The sequence below is a fragment of the Lissotriton helveticus genome, chromosome 7 (assembly GCF_964261635.1).
Source record: "Lissotriton helveticus chromosome 7, aLisHel1.1, whole genome shotgun sequence".
NCBI lineage: Eukaryota > Metazoa > Chordata > Amphibia > Caudata > Salamandridae > Lissotriton > Lissotriton helveticus.
In genome coordinates, this window is record NC_136068.1 from 813,398,010 (window position 1) to 813,416,987 (window position 18,978).

General features: G+C 47.1%; 1 protein-coding gene across 2 annotated transcripts in view; it reads right to left on the reverse strand.

Annotated features, from left to right (window-relative positions):
- DDX46 (DEAD-box helicase 46) overlaps positions 1-18,978 on the reverse strand; it is a 1,223,843-nt gene that overhangs the window by 384,894 nt on the left and 819,971 nt on the right. For both annotated transcript variants that reach the window (XM_078653270.1, XM_078653271.1), the window contains exon 14: positions 12,849-13,013. In XM_078653270.1, the coding sequence (XP_078509396.1) occupies positions 12,849-13,013 (165 nt within the window). The remainder of the gene's footprint in view (positions 1-12,848; positions 13,014-18,978) is intronic.

An 18,978-nucleotide genomic window follows, 5' to 3' on the forward strand; every position in this document is an offset into this window, starting at 1 on the left:
CCACATTGAGGTTCCACACCGGAGCTGGCGGTGTTCTTGGGGGAATGACTAGTTTCAGACCTTCAAGGAATGCCTTAATGGCAGGCACTCTGAAGACAGAGAGATGCTGCCTGTTCTGAAGATAAGCTGCTATGGCGGATAGATGTATCCGAATGGAAGTGTACGCTAGATTGCACTTGTAAAGATGTAACAGATAGCAAATGATGTTAGGGATAGATGCATCTAGCGGGTTGATGTTATTGGCCGTACAGTAAATGACAAAACGCTTCCATTTTGCAGCATAGCATCCTCTGGTAGTCGGCTTTCTTGCCTCCTTGATGATGTCCATGCATTCTGGAGGTAGGTGAAGGTAGCCAAACTCTAGGACTTCAGGAGCCAGAACGCCAGGTTGAGCTGTTGCGGATCCGGATGCTGAATGTCTCCATGGTTCTGCGTCAAAAGCCTGGGCGTGAGGCGCAGCCTTTGATGCGGTACCACCGAGAGTTCTAGAAACGTGGTGTACCATGCTTGGCGTGCCCACGTTGGAGCAACTAGGATGAGTGTCATCGAGTGCTGCCTTAGTTTTCTTGCCACTAGCGGTATCAGAGGGGCTGGTGGAAAAGCGTACGCAAATCTGCCTGACCAGTTCATCCATATCGCATTCCCCTGCGACTGTGGGTGAGGGAACCTGGCGGCAAAGTGTTGGCATTTTGCGTTTTCGTTTGTGGCAAACAGGTCTATCTCCGGATGACCCCACTGCTGGAAGTACGGGTGGAGTACTGATGGGTGTAACTCCCACTTGTGCATTTGATGGCTGTATCTGCTGAGCAGATCCGCCATCTGATTGTCCTTGCCCGGGAGGTGTTCTGCCATGAGGAAAATGTTCCTCTGAATGGCCCACTTCCACATGCCCTGAGCCAGATGAGACAGCTGTGGCGAGTGGGTGCCCCCTTGCTTTTGAATGTAGTACATCGCGGTCATGTTGTCCGTCCGGACTAACACTACCTTGTTGCACAGATGTACATTGAAGGACTTGAGCGCCATGAAGATTGCCATCAGTTCCAGATAGTTGATGTGCATCTTCTGTTGCTGCGTCGTCCATAGTCCCTGCACTGTGTAAGTGAGCAGATGAGCTCCCCATCCCTGGAGAGATGCGTCAGTTGTCAGGATAATCTGTGGCACTGGCTCTTGGAACAGTCGGCCCTTGCAAAGGTTGTGTGGATTCCACCAATGCAGAGAGTCGTACGCCCGACTGGTAACCAACACTAGGTCTGTCAATTGTCCCTGAGCCTGTGTCCACTGATTTGCTAAGCACTCCTGGAGCGGACGCATATGTAAACGTGCGTGAGGGACTATGAAGATGCAGGAGGCCATCATGCCGATCAACTGCATGAACACTCTCGCTGGAAGCGAGTGTTGTGGTCTGAACTTTTGGATTAGAGACTGCATGCTGTCTATCCTGACTTGGTTTGGCTGAGCCATGGCCGTCAGGGTATTGATCGTTGCACCTAGAAACTGCCGGACATGTGCCGGCTGAAGATGCGACTTTGGGTAGTTCAACGAGAAGCCCAGGTTGTGAAGGAGGTGAATGGTAGTCGACATGTCCGCGGCGCACTGTTGTTCCGACTTGGCTTGAACGAGCCAGTCGTCTAGTTAGGGGTAGACATGGATGTTCTGCCTCCTGAGGTGCGCCGCTACTGTCGCCAGACACTTGGTAAACACTCTTGGGGCTGTGGTCACTCCGAAGGGCAGGACCTTGAACTGATAATGCTTGCCGTGGATAGTGAACCTGAGGTATTTTCTGTGGGACGGGTGGAGTGGGATGTGGAAATAAGCATCCTTGAGGTCTAAGGTTGCCAAGAAGTCCCCTTGGTTTAACAAGGGAAGAATCTGTTGCAGTGTAAGCATATGGAAATGTTCTGACAGTATATACAGGTTGAGGGGACGCAGATCTAGAATGGGTCTGAGAGATCCGTCCTTCTTTGGAATAAGGAAGTACAGGGAATATACCCCTGTGCCTTCCTCCTCCACTGGCACGATCTCGATTGCGCCTTTTTGCAGCATCACCACTACTTCTTGCTGCAATAAGTGCAAGTGCTCTGCGGACATAGGCCGTTGCCTTGGTGGAATGTTGGGTGGAGTGGACTTTAACTCTAGACAATAACCGTACTGGACAAGTTGTCGTACCCACCTGTCTGTGGTGATGTTTGTCCAGACTGGCAGGAACTGCTGGTGTCTCCCCCCGACAGGTGTTAAATGGTCGGGGGGCAGTGACAGAGAGTCACTGTTTGTTTGGGGCAGAGGAACGGGAATTGTTGTTTCCTCTGCCACGTCCTCTGGTGCTGTTTCCTCGATAACCCCCTTTGTTCTGCTTGGGGTACGAGGACTGTGCTCCACCTCTAGAGAACTGTGACTGTTGACCCATCTGTCCTCTGGTGACTCCACGTGCACCTGAGCGACGAAAAGTGTTGCCCCGGAACTGTTGTGATTGTAGGGCCCCCATAGACTTAGCTGTTTCGTTGTCTTTCTTAATCTTTTCGAGGGTGGTGTCAACATCAGGACCAAACAGTCTATCAGGATTGACGGGCTGATTGAGTATGGTTGTTTGAATGTCTGGTTTAAACCCCGATATGCGGAGCCACGCTTGTCGTCTCAGCATGACGCTAGTGTTAATAGCCCTAGCTGCTGTGTCTGCTGCATCAAGTGCACACTTTATGGCTGCGTTGGAGATTAGTTTGCCCTCCTCTATAAGCAGTTTGGTACCCTCTTGAAACTGCGGAGGCAGGTGTTGTAAAACTTGCTCTAGGGTGTCGTAATGCGCCCTATCATAACGTGCTAATAGTGCCTGTGTATTCGCAATACGCCAGAAATTGGCAGCCTGCGCAGCTACCCTTTTGCCCCCTGCCTCCAGCACTTTTGACTCCTTGTCCGGGGGAGGAGCTTCACCCGTCGTTTGGGAGTTTGCCCTTTGGCGGGCATTTGCGACCACAAGGGAGTCAAGTGGCAACTGTCCCCGAATGTATGCAGGGTCCGCAGGTGCTGGTCTGTATTTCTTCTCGATGCGTGGATTGACCACCCTCGCCCTGGTAGGCTCTTTAAAGATGTCCGCAGCATGCTTAAGGACACCTTTGAGCATAGGCAGTGTCTTTACTGTCCTTTCAGAGACTGAAAAAGTGTCAAATAGAAAGTCTTCCTCTACTGGGTCAGCATGCATGTCCACATCATGATTAGCAGCTGCCCTTTCAATGAGTGCATGAAAACCTGCAGAGTCTTCTGTTGGGGATGCACGTGCACTGAAAGGCTGTGGGTCCTGCCCCACATTCTGGGTGCCTTGGTCACCTATGTCGTCATAGGAATCTTGCTGTGCATCGGGTTCATTGATGGGGAAAGTGTATTGTTCATCTTCTCCATATTCCTCTCCCTCAGAGTGTTCAGGGGAAGGTGTTGGGCTCCTTCTAGGAGGAGGCTGGATAGGTTCCATCAGGGCTGAAGCGTCCTGTGCAAGCCTTTTCTTCTTCAGTGTGATAACATAGGAGTCCACTGGTTGTGAAGTGATTTTTCTTTTGTAAAGGGTCAATTTGCCCGTGTCTGCGTCGATAAAACGCTCAGAATCTTCTCCTGAGTCGAGTAGTCGACCTGAAACTGCTGCAGATGTTGATGATTCCGATGTCTTTGGCGCTGTTTTTGGCGTAAAGGCCTTCGGTGCCTCCTTTGGCGGCAGAAGGAAGAGAAGTTTACCAGCAGGCTTTGCCGGCATGTCCATCGGCTTCTGGTGCGACGGCGTCGGAGCCGACGGCGCAGAGGCCTTCTCCCGAATTCTCTGTAGTGAAGAGACGATGAGGGACGCGTCACCCACAGCGGCACTTGGCGCCGACGAGGAGGCCTTCACCTTGCCTTCGGATCCGACGTCTTGTGGGCCCTTTGGAGTCTTAGACGTCGATGCTGCAGCCGTAGACACAGAGTCCTTGGACCGATGTGTTGAGCTTCCGGCCTTCGATCCGTGTGATTTTGCAGGCTCCGTCTCCACCACGCGGTACCGACTAACGACGTCCCAGTCGGTACCGGAGTCTTGTCGCTGGCCTTGGCGGACTTTGACGGCGTCGCACCGGTCGACCCGTGCCGGACGCCCTTCTTAGAGGACGCCTCCTCTGCCGACGACTTCGACACTGTCTAATCAACAGTTTTCTTCGACTTCTGTGGACCGGAGGCCGACGGAGTCGATGAGGCAGCAGGTTTTGGTGTTTTTGGTGGAACGGCCGCCATCTTAGGTACGCTCGAATCCGTTAGTTTCGGTTTCGTTTTCGGTTCGGCCATTTTAGGTGTAGTCGATACCGTTGGTTTCAGTTTTGGTTTCGATACGGGCTGCGCAGCAAGTATGTCCGTGGCCGGGCCTGAAGGCGGGGCCGTGGCTTGCGGTACGGGGTCTTGGGTAAGGCCGAGTGGCGATCCCGTGACCCGAGCCTGATCCGTGTAACCTTCGGGGCATAGCTCATCCCCTGAGCTATCTTCCGCGGCCCCATAAACTTCTTCGACGTCCCCTACCTCGTCGACGTATTCAAGGCCTTGACCCACGACTCCGTCGTCGTCTTCCGGATCCGCCTCGATCTCCGTCGCGGGCGGTGAGATTTGAAGATGATGGCTCAGGCCCTCTTCTTCTTGGTCGCCGAAGATGTTCTCTGGATCTGGGGCCGCTTGTCTGGCCTCAAGGCGCACCGCGCGCCGAAGCTTGAGCGTCTTCTTTGACCTGAATCTGGAGCAGGCCATGCAGTTGTCCTCGTTGTGGTCCGGCGAGAGGCACTTGTTACACACCGGGTGCACGTCGATATGTGGGTATTTGGACCCACAGACGGGACAGTATTTAAACGGGCTCCGCTCCATGCTGAAAAGTTGCGGTCGTGTTGCGATGAGAAGGCCTCGATGTCCGAAGAGTGATACGACTCCGTAGATTCCGACTCAAAGAGACGGAAGAACTCGAGACCGTACGCAAACAATACCGACGTAAGGAAAATAAGGCCTTTTGGCCGTAAAAAAGCTAGTTTTCTCGGTTCCGACAGAGAGACGTCGAGACCGCATCCGAACCCAATGGCGGAAAAAAACAATCTGGGGATGGAGCCGATGCCCATGCGCACTGTAGTCCAGGGGAGGAGCCACCAATCTCAGGATACTTCGAAGACTCTTCCAGGACAACAATGTGCGATCATCCGGACCCAACACTAGGCGGCGATCTAATGCAAAAGATATGAATTTAGCAGCCCACATGCCTCGAACATATATATATATGGAGTAGTTTCTTACCTGTTACTCCAGTTCTGTAGTAGGGGTATCTCTGTTATAGTCATAATCTAGTGAATAGTCCCGCTCATGTGCGGGGACCCCGGAGCAATCAAAAATAATCTCTTAAGCGGTCTTCTTTGCAGTACTGCATAGACACTTAAGAGAGAATTAAAGACAGATAATACAGCCTATACATACAAGGCTACACTGTCCAGTCCTTCAACTATCCATGCAGTCCATGCAGTATCTTTAAGTATGGCACAGTGCCATGTCATGCTTTCAAAATGGTTTTCACCATGCCCTGCAGTTAACAATGGCAGTCTGTGTGGAATTTGTGTGTGGGTCCCTTAGGACTGCATAAGATAAGCTGCAGCCCCTAAGGACCCTCTTTAGCACCCATTACCTAGGTACCGGGGGTGCCATATATAAGGGACTTACAGGGGGAATAAAGTCCTAAGCCAATTGTGAAAATTAGTGGAGTAGTGTGGCTCATTGGTTAGAGGTGGCAGACCCGGGAGCAGAAGTCGGCCCGGGACCAGGGTTCAATTCCAGACGCAGCAGGGTCGTGGACCTGGGTCAGCGGACTTGATAATTCTCGCTTCGGTGCCTACTCTAATCAGGGGTCCCATTCGGCAACTCTGGGCATTAGCTTGCCTAATCTCCACAACGGCCCCATCAACGCCGGGGATGCCTGGCTCCACCTTGGGTACTCCCAGCAGGGACCATCCCACAGGGAAAGCCAGGACGGGTTCCCCAGCGTTATACAGCGCCAGGAAACCTACAAGCTCAAATACAGATACACACATACACACACACACACACACACACACACATATCACTGTTTAAAGTAAGGAGCAATGGCACTGAGGTATGGTTAGCAGGCCTCAGTGCATTGTCAGGGTAAAGACAAACAACATCTAGTAACTAAAAAGGGAGCAAAATGTGTGGAGAGTGACAATTGCAACAAAACCTTAGTTTCCTACAAGGTCTACCACCATCTAACAAATACCAGCAAATGGATTGCAACACCCGCCTTGGAACTAGCCCCATTACATGATAAAACGAGGCATTGAATGATTAACTGCACATAAGAAAATATGGCTGGACTCTGCATTGGTGGTGCCAAAATCTGCATTCTAAGACACTGGAAAACAAAAACACCCCCAACAATGGATAAGTGGGTAGAGGCATAAATGAAAATGGCATCGTATGAAGGACTGATTTATAAACTAAACGACCAGCTTCCTATATATGACTAAATATTGGAAGCATATATGAAGTGAACAGGAAAATAATCATTGGTGAGGGAAACCAAGGAAGATACAAGTAGGTTTATACCACATTTATTACTGATACAGATGACACGAAACACATACAGATATTACTAAACAGACTTATTTATGCTGTAATGGTGAAATGCTTTGAACCCACTGATGGAGAGAAAAGAGTTGCATGTTGTAGGGATGAAATATTTGTGATGTTTCTTTATAAGTTGGATATAATATTTACAATCTGAATAGAACTGTACTAATGGACTGAGTAGATTGAACAGGTGTATGGTTAATGAATAAGGATGTGCATCTCAAATAACATTATTTCAAAGGAAATAATTGATTGAGATTTTACTTTTACTTTCAATACAGCTTGCTTATAAGTTAGGTTTCAAGCCATACTAAAGTCTGGAAAACGTTGTCTTGTTATATGGATAAGGCAACAAACCACATGGCTTATTATACTTGCAGGTCATGGACCTGTCAATCCCATGTATAGATTGATATAATGTTAATACAACTTTTTTATTTATTTTTCAAATAGGAAAAAACGAATTTCTCAATCTACTTCATGCCGATGCAGAATATACCCCAAGAGGAGTCATACCACATCTTGTGACTCAAGAATCTTCTAACAAAAACAACAAGCCACGTCTGAGTCAAAGACTAGCAGGCAGGAGTATGCTACGCATGTGTATTTATAGCTGCACCTGATACGAACACTATATGTTAGAGACGTGTCTCACAAGGCATCAGCCAATTCAGTCAGGTACTAACTAATAAAAAAAAGCAAAGGTGATCAACTATCTATCAAAACAGAAGATAACAGATGTGGGTCTGCAACATTATCTTTATTTGCAGTTTTCTCAATTCTCTTGACATCTAAGATCCAACTGTACAACTTAAACCCACACTGAACGGTGAAATTAATAGATTTCCAGCCTAACTCCTGCCTATTGTTTTACAAGGATTTATTATTCCTTTTTTATTAAGTTAACCCTCCCAAAGATGTTTAAAGGAAGGCTTGACCACCACTGAAGCAAACCACAGACATCCTTGGAAACTCTAGTCCAAATTATTTTAGGTATGTCTACAATTTTTGGAGCCAAATATATCCCCAAATACCTCATTCGTGGCTTAGCCCCTAATGTCCCCACATCTTGGTTCCATTCCATGATCTCAGTTTTGTCTTTATTTATTTTGTACCCCGAGATTTCCCCAAATGATTCAGCCTGATCTACTAATCTCGGGATGGCTTCAGCTGGATTAGAGGTAAACATAAGTAGATCATCGGCATATAGAACAAATTTTAGCTCCAGATCTGAAATTTTAAAGGGTTTAATCACGGGATCGGACCTAAGCTGACAAACAGAAGGTTCAATATATAAATTGAACAATAGAGGTGACAAGGGGCACCCTTGCCTGGTGCCACGGGAGATTATAACCCAGTCTGTTAAAAGTCCGTTAACTAGAATTTTTGCCCGAGGGCTAGAATAAAGAGACCTGACTGCTGACACAAAATTAATAGGAAATACAAACCCAGATAGAGCTTTCCACAAGTATGACCAGTTCACTTGGTCAAAAGCCTTAGCGGCATCAATGGCTACTAGGGTCAATGGAAGCATCTTATCCATTGCCACATCTATTGCTGCGATAGCTTGAAAGGTTAATTCGTTTAACTGCCTATCGGGAATAAAGCCCCATCTGATCCTGATGTACAATTGTTTTGATAACTCTTGCCATTCTCGCTGCCAAAACCCCTGCAAAAAGTTTGTAGTCTGAGTTTAGCAAGGAAATTGGTCTATAAGACTCAATTTTTAACGGATCTTTGTTGGGCTTCAGGATCAGGGTAACTGTGGCTTCAGACCATGATTTTGGAACAGTCTCACCTGATATGTAAATTCTACTAAACAGAATCGTTAAGACAGAAACAACCTTATCAAGAACTATCAAGTATAACTCTATTGGAAGCCCATTTGGGCCGGCTGCCTTACCCCTGGTCATTTTCTTAATCTGGGGTTTAACTTCACTCTCTTTTATGCTTGAACAGAGAAAAGCTCTATCCACCTCAGATATCTGAGGCAGCCCTAGCTGGTTCAGCAAATCTTCCGCTCTCTGAGGTATAAAACAGGTGTCTTCTTTATACAGATCTTGCATACATATTCTCGCCTCCTCCCTAATTTGATCATCGTCATGTGTGATAGCTCCTGTACTACGCTGGGATAGGCTTTTAATCTGATTTCGAACCCTATCTGACCTGGTTTTCCAGGCCAGAAAGCGGCCACATCTTTCACCGTAGGAAAAGTTTTGAAGCTTACTGGCGTCCCACCTATCTTTTAAGACCTTATCTAGGCTTGCTTGAAATTCTGCCTGTAGACCATCCAGCTCACTTTGTAAGCGTAGTACAGTATTCTGCTGGTCTGCCGATGCCCTATGGAGCTCCTGTTCTTTTTGCTTAATCTTAGAGAGGCGTTCTCCCTCTATCCTCCTCCTAGATTTATTTCTCCTGATCATCAGTGTACTTAGAGATCCTCTGAGAAACTTTTTTATTTAATTCAAATCCGTTATCCTTTATGACACCAGATATCGCGAAACTACAAGGAAAAATTGGCTCCTTTATTTGGAATACTAAGTCTTCAAGAATCTCCTGCAAAAAGCTAGGGAGAAGTTTAAACACGGGAGGGCAAACTCTACCAGATTTACTTATTTACTGTCACTCATTTCATTTCAAGAACTTCAGAATACTGGCCAATAAGACGGATGCATCCTCACTGGGTTTATTGTTATAGGCCTTATTGCATGATATTCCTCAGGTGCAAGAGTTTTTTCTTTTTAAATTTGGTGACCCGAAGTTCTACAAAAAATTTAGGCTTAAGATCCTGGGTGCTGCCTTGAAGAACTGGCTATATATTAGGAACAGTCTAAAAATCCCCTACTATGCATTCCAGGCCCCGATCTGGGACTGTCTCCGGGTACGCCGGACTGTCTTAAAGATCAATTGTCCTGGCCCCTGAAAATGGCAGGTCTAATTTGTTGGGGGGACCTGCAGAAAGATTCGCAGCTTCTAAGCTGGGAGTCCCTTTCTAGTATGACTGGTGGGACACTCACCAGGTTTAAGTATTAGCTGTCAGGATGGTGGACAACGAAGTCCTGGGACTTCGGAGAATCAAACCCAAAATTCGACTCAGTCTTAAGGAGGGGTAGTTGGAAGCGGGAGGTCTCCTTCTGGTATTGGGCCATACTAGAGGTCGGGGGAGTGACAGAATCTGAACTTCAAAAACTATGGGGTAATGCCACCAGTCTAAATTCCAACAACATTAAGGGCATTTGGGGGTATTCCTTTACTATGCAGCAGGCAGTTGTTAAACCTGCTGCCCTCAAAAGAAACCATCTATACACTACACATAGGGTATACATAACACCAAGAAAACTAGCTAAGATCACAGGCCTAGAATACCATTGCCCTAGGTGTAAGCACCCGGCCTCGGATGATTTCCATATGTTCGTGGATTGCCCGGTGTTAGACCTGTCTGGGTTTTTTTGCGTAGTCCCTCCCAATTATTATTTATTTTGTCCCCTTTTCGCCCCATATACCCTTAATAATTTTTGTGTCTACTAGTTTTTATAGGTGTTGGCCAAGGGGATAGGTGTTCTTTTTCCTCTCATAGTTTTTCACCTCAGGCCCAGAGGCCTGTTCAGACAGGAAAAGTTGGAACCACACAAAATGGTGGCTTCCAACTGCCCTAACTGTCACACTCAGAACTTGGCCATAGCCTAGCATAGGGCGTTCTAGAACCTTCTGGTCCATTCTGGACCACTGAGGGGGCAGCCTATATAAGGCGGAATGCTGGACAGCCATTTTGTCTGTCAGTGAGGAGCAGCTAGAGTGAAGGTTGAGGTCTGGCAGGGGTAGGATCCTGAAGGGTGGTTTCCTCTACAAGAGTAGCCCTCTGTCTAGGTTTCCCCCCCCCCCCCATTTCCTGTTGTCCTAGCCAAGTTAGCCCATCCTGCTGATCCTGGGCAGATAGGTGAAGGGGTTAATTCTAGTAGTCTTGGAAGCTGAGAAGAGCCCTGCCCTGGGAGCTGAATTAAGAGTTCCCCTGTGCCCCTAGTCTGTCCAGTAAGGAGGGATAGGGGATTAGTGCTGAGAAAGTGCACTGTGGCTTTATCCTGAAGGAGCCCCCCGTTTTTACCCCCCCCCCCTCTTCGTTATAGTGAAGAAAGGAAATACCTTCACTGAACAACTGTAAGATTTCCTTACCATTGACTGGTCGTGTGGCAAGCCTCCCCGCCTGTTGGGTGGAAGGTGAGGAACTTGTACCCTTCCTTGAACTGGGAGCGGGACCTCTGGTACACCGATTGCGCTCTGTGCCAGCGCCCTCACGGGATCCACTGAGCCTGAGAAGCCTGGCGAGGCTTCCCTTCGTGAGCGGGACCCCGGGGGCGCCTATCGCGCTGCCTGTAGCGACCCAGCTGAGAGGAAAGTGAAGGCGCCATCGCGCATGCCCCGTCTGATGCAGATATCCCCGGAAGGAGGGGCAAAGAGGTGAGCAGGCCCAAGAGTGTAGCGTTCTTCCTTGGAGCGGGAGCAGTGGGAGGCGGCATCGGCAAGAGCGCTACCGCGCATGCCCGCCGGAGGAGTGACTTCGAAGACCAGCGCTGAGGAGAGGCGCCGGAGGCTTCTTTAGCTGGCCGAGTGATCGGCTCGTTTCCTCCTGCTTGAGCGCCGCGCTGAGGAGCCGGCCCGGGCAGGGAGGGAGAGATACAAGGCCCGGTAGAGGTCTGGGAGCATTGTGGTGTCTGCCTTTGTTGCTTCCTGCGCAAGTGCAGCGCAGAGGAGTCGGCCCGAGCTGAGGAGTCTTCTGAGGCGAGAGAGCCTCTTCAGCCTTGGTTCCCCAGCCCTCGCATTTGTTATTCCTTTACCTCTGGCGCAGGACTATCCCATCAACAACAGTAACAAGTAAGGAGGTAGTTACGTGGGGGAGTGACTTCCACAGGATTAACCAGTGATATAGATTGAGACTCTGTCTCTGGGAGTACAGCGTCTATGAGGAATCCCTGACCGGGTTCTACTGTAAGCTGACTTAAGTGGTTCTTAACCAAATTCTCTTTAACAAGATAAGAAGAAGAACTGTAATGCTATTTATGTAAAGGAAAGTGTTACCCTGATCTAATTTAAGTGCTGATCTTGCCAAACTTTAAAGTAATGCTGTAATGAGAGATGATGTAAAGTAAGCAGAGTACAGTAAATGCCTAGCTGAGCTATAAAAGTGTAAGAGTTACCTGCCAGTTTTGGTTAAGTGACCTGTCTATACTATAAATGCTGGTTGTTAATATGATTTAGAACTTAAAAGTATTCTTGCTATATTCCAAACAAACTGAAGTGTAATTTAATTGTGAATTCTGAAAGCAAAAAGAGCAAAGATATTATTTTTATAAAACAGCTCATATTTTCCTAACAAATTGGTGTAGTGTCCTTTTTAAGTGATATTGTGTGGATTTACTGCTGGGTGGTCTGCAACCTTCACACTGTGCCTCTAGAATTGCTTGTCTTACCCCTAGGCCAGGCTACCCTAGGTGACCTGGCATCTCAGGTTCTAACACCCGGGGATAATAAATTATTGGATTAAGATACAGGACTTTTTGGAGGATGTGCTCCGTCAACAAGTGGAGGTCACTCCGGGGATTATTTTTCTCGGACTTAAGACAGATTACCACCTTAATGAACTGCCTTCTAAATTCATCTTTTATGTCATTATCCTGGCAAGGCGCGAGATATGTAGGGCCTAGAAAGATGCCCCGACCTTTACGAAGTGCCTGAAACATACAATTCTTACAAGTGAATCTGATATGGCATGTGACAGCACAAGTTATGATAAGATCGGGGTGGCCCTCGTGGCTTGGCGTAACAGGTAACGGTGTTCCAATGATTTTGCCCGGGCACTGTTGGTTCTTTGCCTCCAAAGTAACAGGGTCTTCGCGGTGGTGAGAAATGGAGAGGACTAAGAAAAGAGTAGTGACTTGAGGGATTTACATCTTTCTCTCTGCATGGGTCTTTAAACACCAGGGTCGGAATAGGTTGGCCAATGCAGAGGGGATGTGTTATTTCCCGTCAAGAATGCCCATCATGGTGTATGAGGACACAAAATTTAAAAAAAGGATTTATTATTCCAGATATGCAGGCTTATTTTCCAAGAAGCCCCATCAAATGTCTCCACTGCTGGGTACTGGAAGCATAGATATCCTGGACCTAATAATCTGGACATGGCATAGTTCTGCAATTACAATACAAACAGGATTTTATGTGTATGCTGTTTAACTTACCACTTCTTGAACAACATCAGAGCAAACCACACTTCTTCCTCCAACAAGCACCTCAATAGGTTTATTTAATATTCGGCGAGCTAAAGCCTCCATAGCTCTGGGAAATGTTGCAGAAAACATGACTGTCTGGCGGTCTGGCCTGATATTGTCTACAATTCGCATAACCTGTTGGAAAATATCACAATAAATTACAATTGCAAATATACAAATTTTGAAATATTCCATCTTTTAATCACTAAGTTTTCTACAAACTGCTGATTTAATTGTAAATTTCGATGAATAATTATTTTCTTAGACTGTTACAATCCTACATGAAAAAGAAAACTTTTTCGAAAAGAATTTTGAATTATACAGAAAAAGTAATTTAAAACTCGAAAAGCTTCAAAATTAGTGCACCAGCTTGGTAAATTGTATTGTTTCCTTTAAAACTAATTTATGACAAAGTAGACCTAAGTGACGTGGCCACTTGTATGAAATCCAATTGCTTCAAATTGAACTCGGACAAGACCAGGGTGCTAGTCTTCCGGAAGAGCGACTCGCCATGGGACTCCACCTAAGACTTTGGCACCACACCCTTCTTTCAAGCGAGAAACCTGGGACTCATCATAGACAACAAACTGGACATGAAAACCCAAGTCAACACAGTGGTCCTGCTTCAGAAGTTGCTCCCGGATAACACCAGGGAAACGATCACCCAAGCCCTCACCAGCAGCAGACAAGACTATGGAAACGACCGGTAAGCAGGGTTTACTACCTGCTCACACGAAGACTACAGACTGTCAAAAATGCAGCAGCCAGACTAGTCCACAAACCTCTCACTCCGAACCCACATCACATCACACCTTCGAGAACACCACTGGCTACAAATACACAAGCGCACACACTTCAAACTCCTCGCCCACACCTACTAAGCTTGCCAGCACATTGGGTCTGCCTATCTAAACAGCTGCATTCACTTCCACCAACTTTCCCAACACCTCTGCTTTGCCGTTCTCTCACTAGCTCACACCCCACACATACACAAAAGCAGAGCAGTGGGCAGGCCTTTTCGTACCTAGCCCCTCAAGCCTGGAACAACTTCCCACAACACATGAGAGCCCTCTTCTCGCTTCTTGAATATCATAAGGAGCTGAAGACCTGGCTTTTTCGAGTAAGACCTCAGGGTTGGCCTACTGAGTGCGCGAATACACTTATGGGTGATTAACGCACTGGAAAAACACTGACAACATACCAAGTAATATCTGCTGGTTGTTTAGATGATTCAGAAAAGGGGGTGGTGATGAACAGAGTGTCTGAATTAAGCAGACCACTCTTACCCAGTCCAAAGATCAGGGCTTGATCCATCACCGTTATTTATCTCACTGCCCCATCCCAGCTCAGAACCTGGCTATATGCAAATTAGTCTGTCCCTGGCCCAGTGCATCATGGGAACAGGGCAGACCAAACTACCAAGCCAATTCTTCACCAGAAAGGAGACAAGCTACCGGGGACCGGTTTCTGGCATTTCAGCCTCTTCGGCCCGGCTTGCTTGAATCCTGATGGAGCAGTGAGAAAGGGACTCATGTCTGAGTATACCCTGCCACACCTATAGTGGCCAAAAACGATTCAGAAAAGGGGGTGGTGATGAACAGAGTGTCTGAATTAAGCAGACCACTCTTACCCAGTCCAAAGATCAGGGCTTGATCCATCACCGTTATTTATCTCACTGCCCCATCCCAGCTCAGAACCTGGCTATATGCAAATTAGTCATTGCACCATCAGGATTCAAGCAAGCCGGGCCGAAGACGGCTGTAATGCCAGAAACCGGTCCCCGGAAGCTTGTTTCCTTCCCAGTGTAAGAATTGGCTTTTGTAGTCTGGTCTGCCCTGTTCCCATGATGCACTGGGCCAGGGACAGACTAATTTGCACACAGCCAGGTTCTGAAACTGGGATGGTGCAATGAGCTAAAAAACTGTGTTGGATCTAGCCCTGATCTTTTGACTGGGTGAGAGTACTCTGCTTAATTCAGAGACTCTGTCCATCACCACCCCTTGTTGTAAATAAGGTTGTTTAGATGAAGCATGTAAAAATCAGCTTAACATGTTGGGCCAATTTCCAGTTGGGAGCTGAATACATCACACCTGGCTCACTTGAAGTTGTGGCGTAGGAAAGAACACACAAAATCTATAATTCACTCAAACTATTACAAGTGCATGGTTGGATGCAGAACTGGGGAGAATAGAATACAGTAAGGATAAAACAGGCAACGCTCCAAGGTGTCTGCCAAAGCGTGCTATACCTGAATTGGACATATATGTAAAACTGAGAGTATTTGAAGGGGGGCCAATTCAAGCATGGTCATTAAGCCATCTCGTTAATCGATATATATATATATCCGATGCCGGGGATGCTAGCCACTATGCACGAACTAAGGATGAACGATACCACCATTCTAGACAACATGGCAGCAGTTTTAACACAGGAAGAAGTCAACACACTTAGTCTCATAGAACCTAGTGCAGGTGTGAGTCCCTTGAAGAACAAAACAACATTTTGCCCTATGATGCCAAAGGCCGCGATTGATGTCTTCCACGAAAGAACAATTGAAGATCTCAAAGTTCTGTATCGTAGGGTGAACAATACGCAAAAAAAAGAGCAAAATAAGATTGAGAAAAGAAGTTCGAGAACTTAATCGCGAAACTTAAAAATAACCAAGAAATCATCATCAATAAATCAGATAAAGGTGGAAACCTGGTGATTTGGCCTCGTAAGGATTACATGAAGTAAGCACTACGCCAGTTAAGTGACACTACTTGTTATACAAAATCTTCATCAACAGAGTATACTAAGACTAAAGACACACTGAATAAAATGCTAATGAGTTACAAACGGCAGGGATTAATTTCTAATCAGGAATATATTTTTTTGTATAAAGAATTCCCTGTGATGCCCATAATGTACCTAATTCCTAAGATACACAAGTAGACAGTACCTGTGCCCGGAAGAGCTATTATTCCGCACTCAGATGGATTCAGAGCTATCTGACAGGTAGGCGGTCTAAGGTCAAAATAGGCCCGTTCTCGTCATCTTACGTGGACAATGACAAAGGTGTCCCGCAGGGTTAGATCCTAAGCCCTACTTTATTTAATATATATCTATCGCCTCTAGCTAAAGTAATCAAAGCACATGGCTTTGAGACGGTATCTTACGCCGACGATACCCAGATCCTGATAACCCTAGGACCAAACCACCTAGATGCCAAAGCAAGATTCCAACAGTGCATGATCTCCATTCAAGAATGGATGACGAGCAACTACCTAATGCTAAATGCCGCAAAAACAGAAATTGTGCTATTCGGCAAGGCCAATAAAATCTGGACGGAAGAATGGTGGCCATCATCTCTAGGCCCCTGCCCAGCTCCAAAAAACTCAGCCAGAAATCTGGGCGTCATTATTGATGACAAACTTACCCTGTCTCAACACGTGAACAAAGTGGTTCACACCAGCATTGGGCTAATGAGAAGCCTTAGAAAAATCTTCAAGTGGATCCCACTCACTTCTCGGAAACCCCTTATTAAGGGCCTCTTAATCAGTCGCCTTGATTATGGAAACGCACTTTTGGCTGAAGTGAACGAAGGTCTTCTAACCAAACTCCAGACCTTGCAAAACTCTGCCGCAAGGTTAATTCTTGACCGCCCTCCCCGCACCCCTTCAGCTCCGTGCCTCAAGACTCTCCACTGGCTCCCAATAAGAAAACGCATCAAATTTAAGATCTGGTGCATAAGTCCATCAATGGACAGGGACCAAAGTACCTTCAGAGAAAGCTCCAGGGCTACTGCCTATAAGGACTCTACGTTCATCAAATAAACATTTTTTTTAAAGTCCCAAAGGTCAGGACTGTCAGAAACGGGGACAGAAGTTTCTCCAAAATAGGCCCCTCCACTTGGAATTCTCTGCCACTATCTATTAGAACTGACCCTAATCACAACACTTTCCGTAAGAATCTTAAAATCTGGCTCTATTAATTCCGTTAGTTGCCACCTGTTCTTTCTATCTTTAGTTTCAGCAAGCGCTCTGAGACCGAACGGTGACATATGCGCTATACAAAAATAAATACATAAACATTTCAGCATTAGGAGGAATGTGTGAAAACATTAGTCGCTATATAAATTACTTTCTCCAATCTCATGTACTCAAGCTTCCTACATTTATTAAAGATACAGGAGATTTTTTTTGAAAAAATTAAAACAAATAACCTGGAAGGAAGAATATCTACTGATTGTCTGAGACATTGAATCGCTCTATACGAGCACAGAGCACCAAAGAGGACTGGAGCTTTAGATACCAGGCCGTTAAACTGTTATAATCATAACATTATGTTATTAGAACTGATTAAGTGGGGCCTTTTTAATAACTTTTTTAAACAAATTTTATTGAGAGATCGCACACTAGGCGCAGCACTACGGAGAAGACTGCGAACAGGTAGACAACTTCAAGTGCATAGCAAAGTATACCTTTTTTGAAAAACAAAAGTTTCCCCGCTCCCCACCCACCCCGCCCCCCCACAACCCAACTCCCCCCGCCCGGATCCCACCCTAGCCCACTGCACAATAACGTCTCATTCTTGAAAAAAGGGTCTCTTGCATTGAACAGTGCACACAATTCCCAAAGTTTGGCCCCATCACACCAGTCCCGTGACACCGTCTTGTTCCACTGGTGGCTCTAGCCATAGGCCCCTGTAGTCCGCCCATCGTTTCCATATTTAATAGTGTTTCCTTGGGCAACCCCTGGCCTCAAAGATCGGGCGCTCCAGCCCCATACAAAAATCAGTCCCTTCTTCCACACCACCACTGGAGGAGCCCGTGGATCCTTCCAGGCCTGAGCCACATCTCTCTTGGCCACGGTGAGGCCCAGCAACAACAAATGCCTCTTGTATATATTACCGCCCACCCCTTCTAATACATGTAGGAGGCCTAATTGTGGAGTACGAGGAAGTTCCCAACACTTCAGACAAGCAGTCCCACACCCCTTTCCGGAACCGGACCAGCACACTGCAGCTCATACCGTGTGAAACAAGGTGCCCACCTCTTGGCCGCTTCTCAGATAGTTAGGGGACCCAATCAGACCCGCCCGCCACAACCTCTCCCTGGTGTAGTAAGCCCTGTGGAGGTATTTGAATTGAATGAGTCGAAGACGCATTGCAATAGCCGCGCCTCTAGGGGCTTCAAGGGATTCCCGCCAGTCTTTCTCTTCCAGCGCTCCAATATCCCTTTCCCAGGACTCCTGCAACTTATGTAGCGAGGAGGAACAGTGTGTAACTATGGTCTGGTATATGCGGGATATTTTCTTGTCTTCCAGATCCCCCATAAAAACCTTAGCTTCCAGTGGGCTAAATTCGGGCAGGGAGTCAAGTCCCTCCAAACTAGGCGCAATGGGTGGCGAAACTGCAAATATTGAAAAAATTGAGTCCGGGCCATGCCATATTCCTCGCTAAGATCCTGAAACGATTTAAGGGCCGTGCCGGCCATGACATTTCCCAGCGTTGAAATTCCTATGCAATCCCAGCCCCGGAAGCCCTGCAAGGACGCCAGAGCTGGCAGGCGACCATTATGCCATAGGGGGGTCTCCTCCGTTAGCTTACCCCACCAACCCATGCGATGCAGCGCCTGCCTCCAAATCTGGAAGACTACCTGGGTGGCCTGTGGCAATTTCTTCTTCAAACTCGCCGAGTAGAGAATTGTGTGTAGAGTATCGGACACCATCAGGTATCTCTCAAGAGCATACGCCGGGTCCCCCCTGTCCCCATACCACCATTCGTTCAGGATCAGGAGATGGGACGCCTGATAGTACGATAGGATATCTGACGTCGCCAACCCTCCACAGTATGTTGATAGAAAGCAGGTGCGCAGTGCCACACGCACTGCACCCCCCGCCCATAGGAATGTTCCCAGCACCGAGTTAACTTGCCGAAACCAATGAGGTGTAATCGGGTAAGGGTGGTTTTGCAATTGGTATAGCAGACGTGGGAGGGCAACCATTTAAAAAATTGCCGAACGGCCATAGATAGTGAAGGGCATACGGACCACGTTTTTATCTCTGTCCGAACCCGGTCCCAGACCGGCACTATATTGCACTCCCAGGAGACCCTGGAG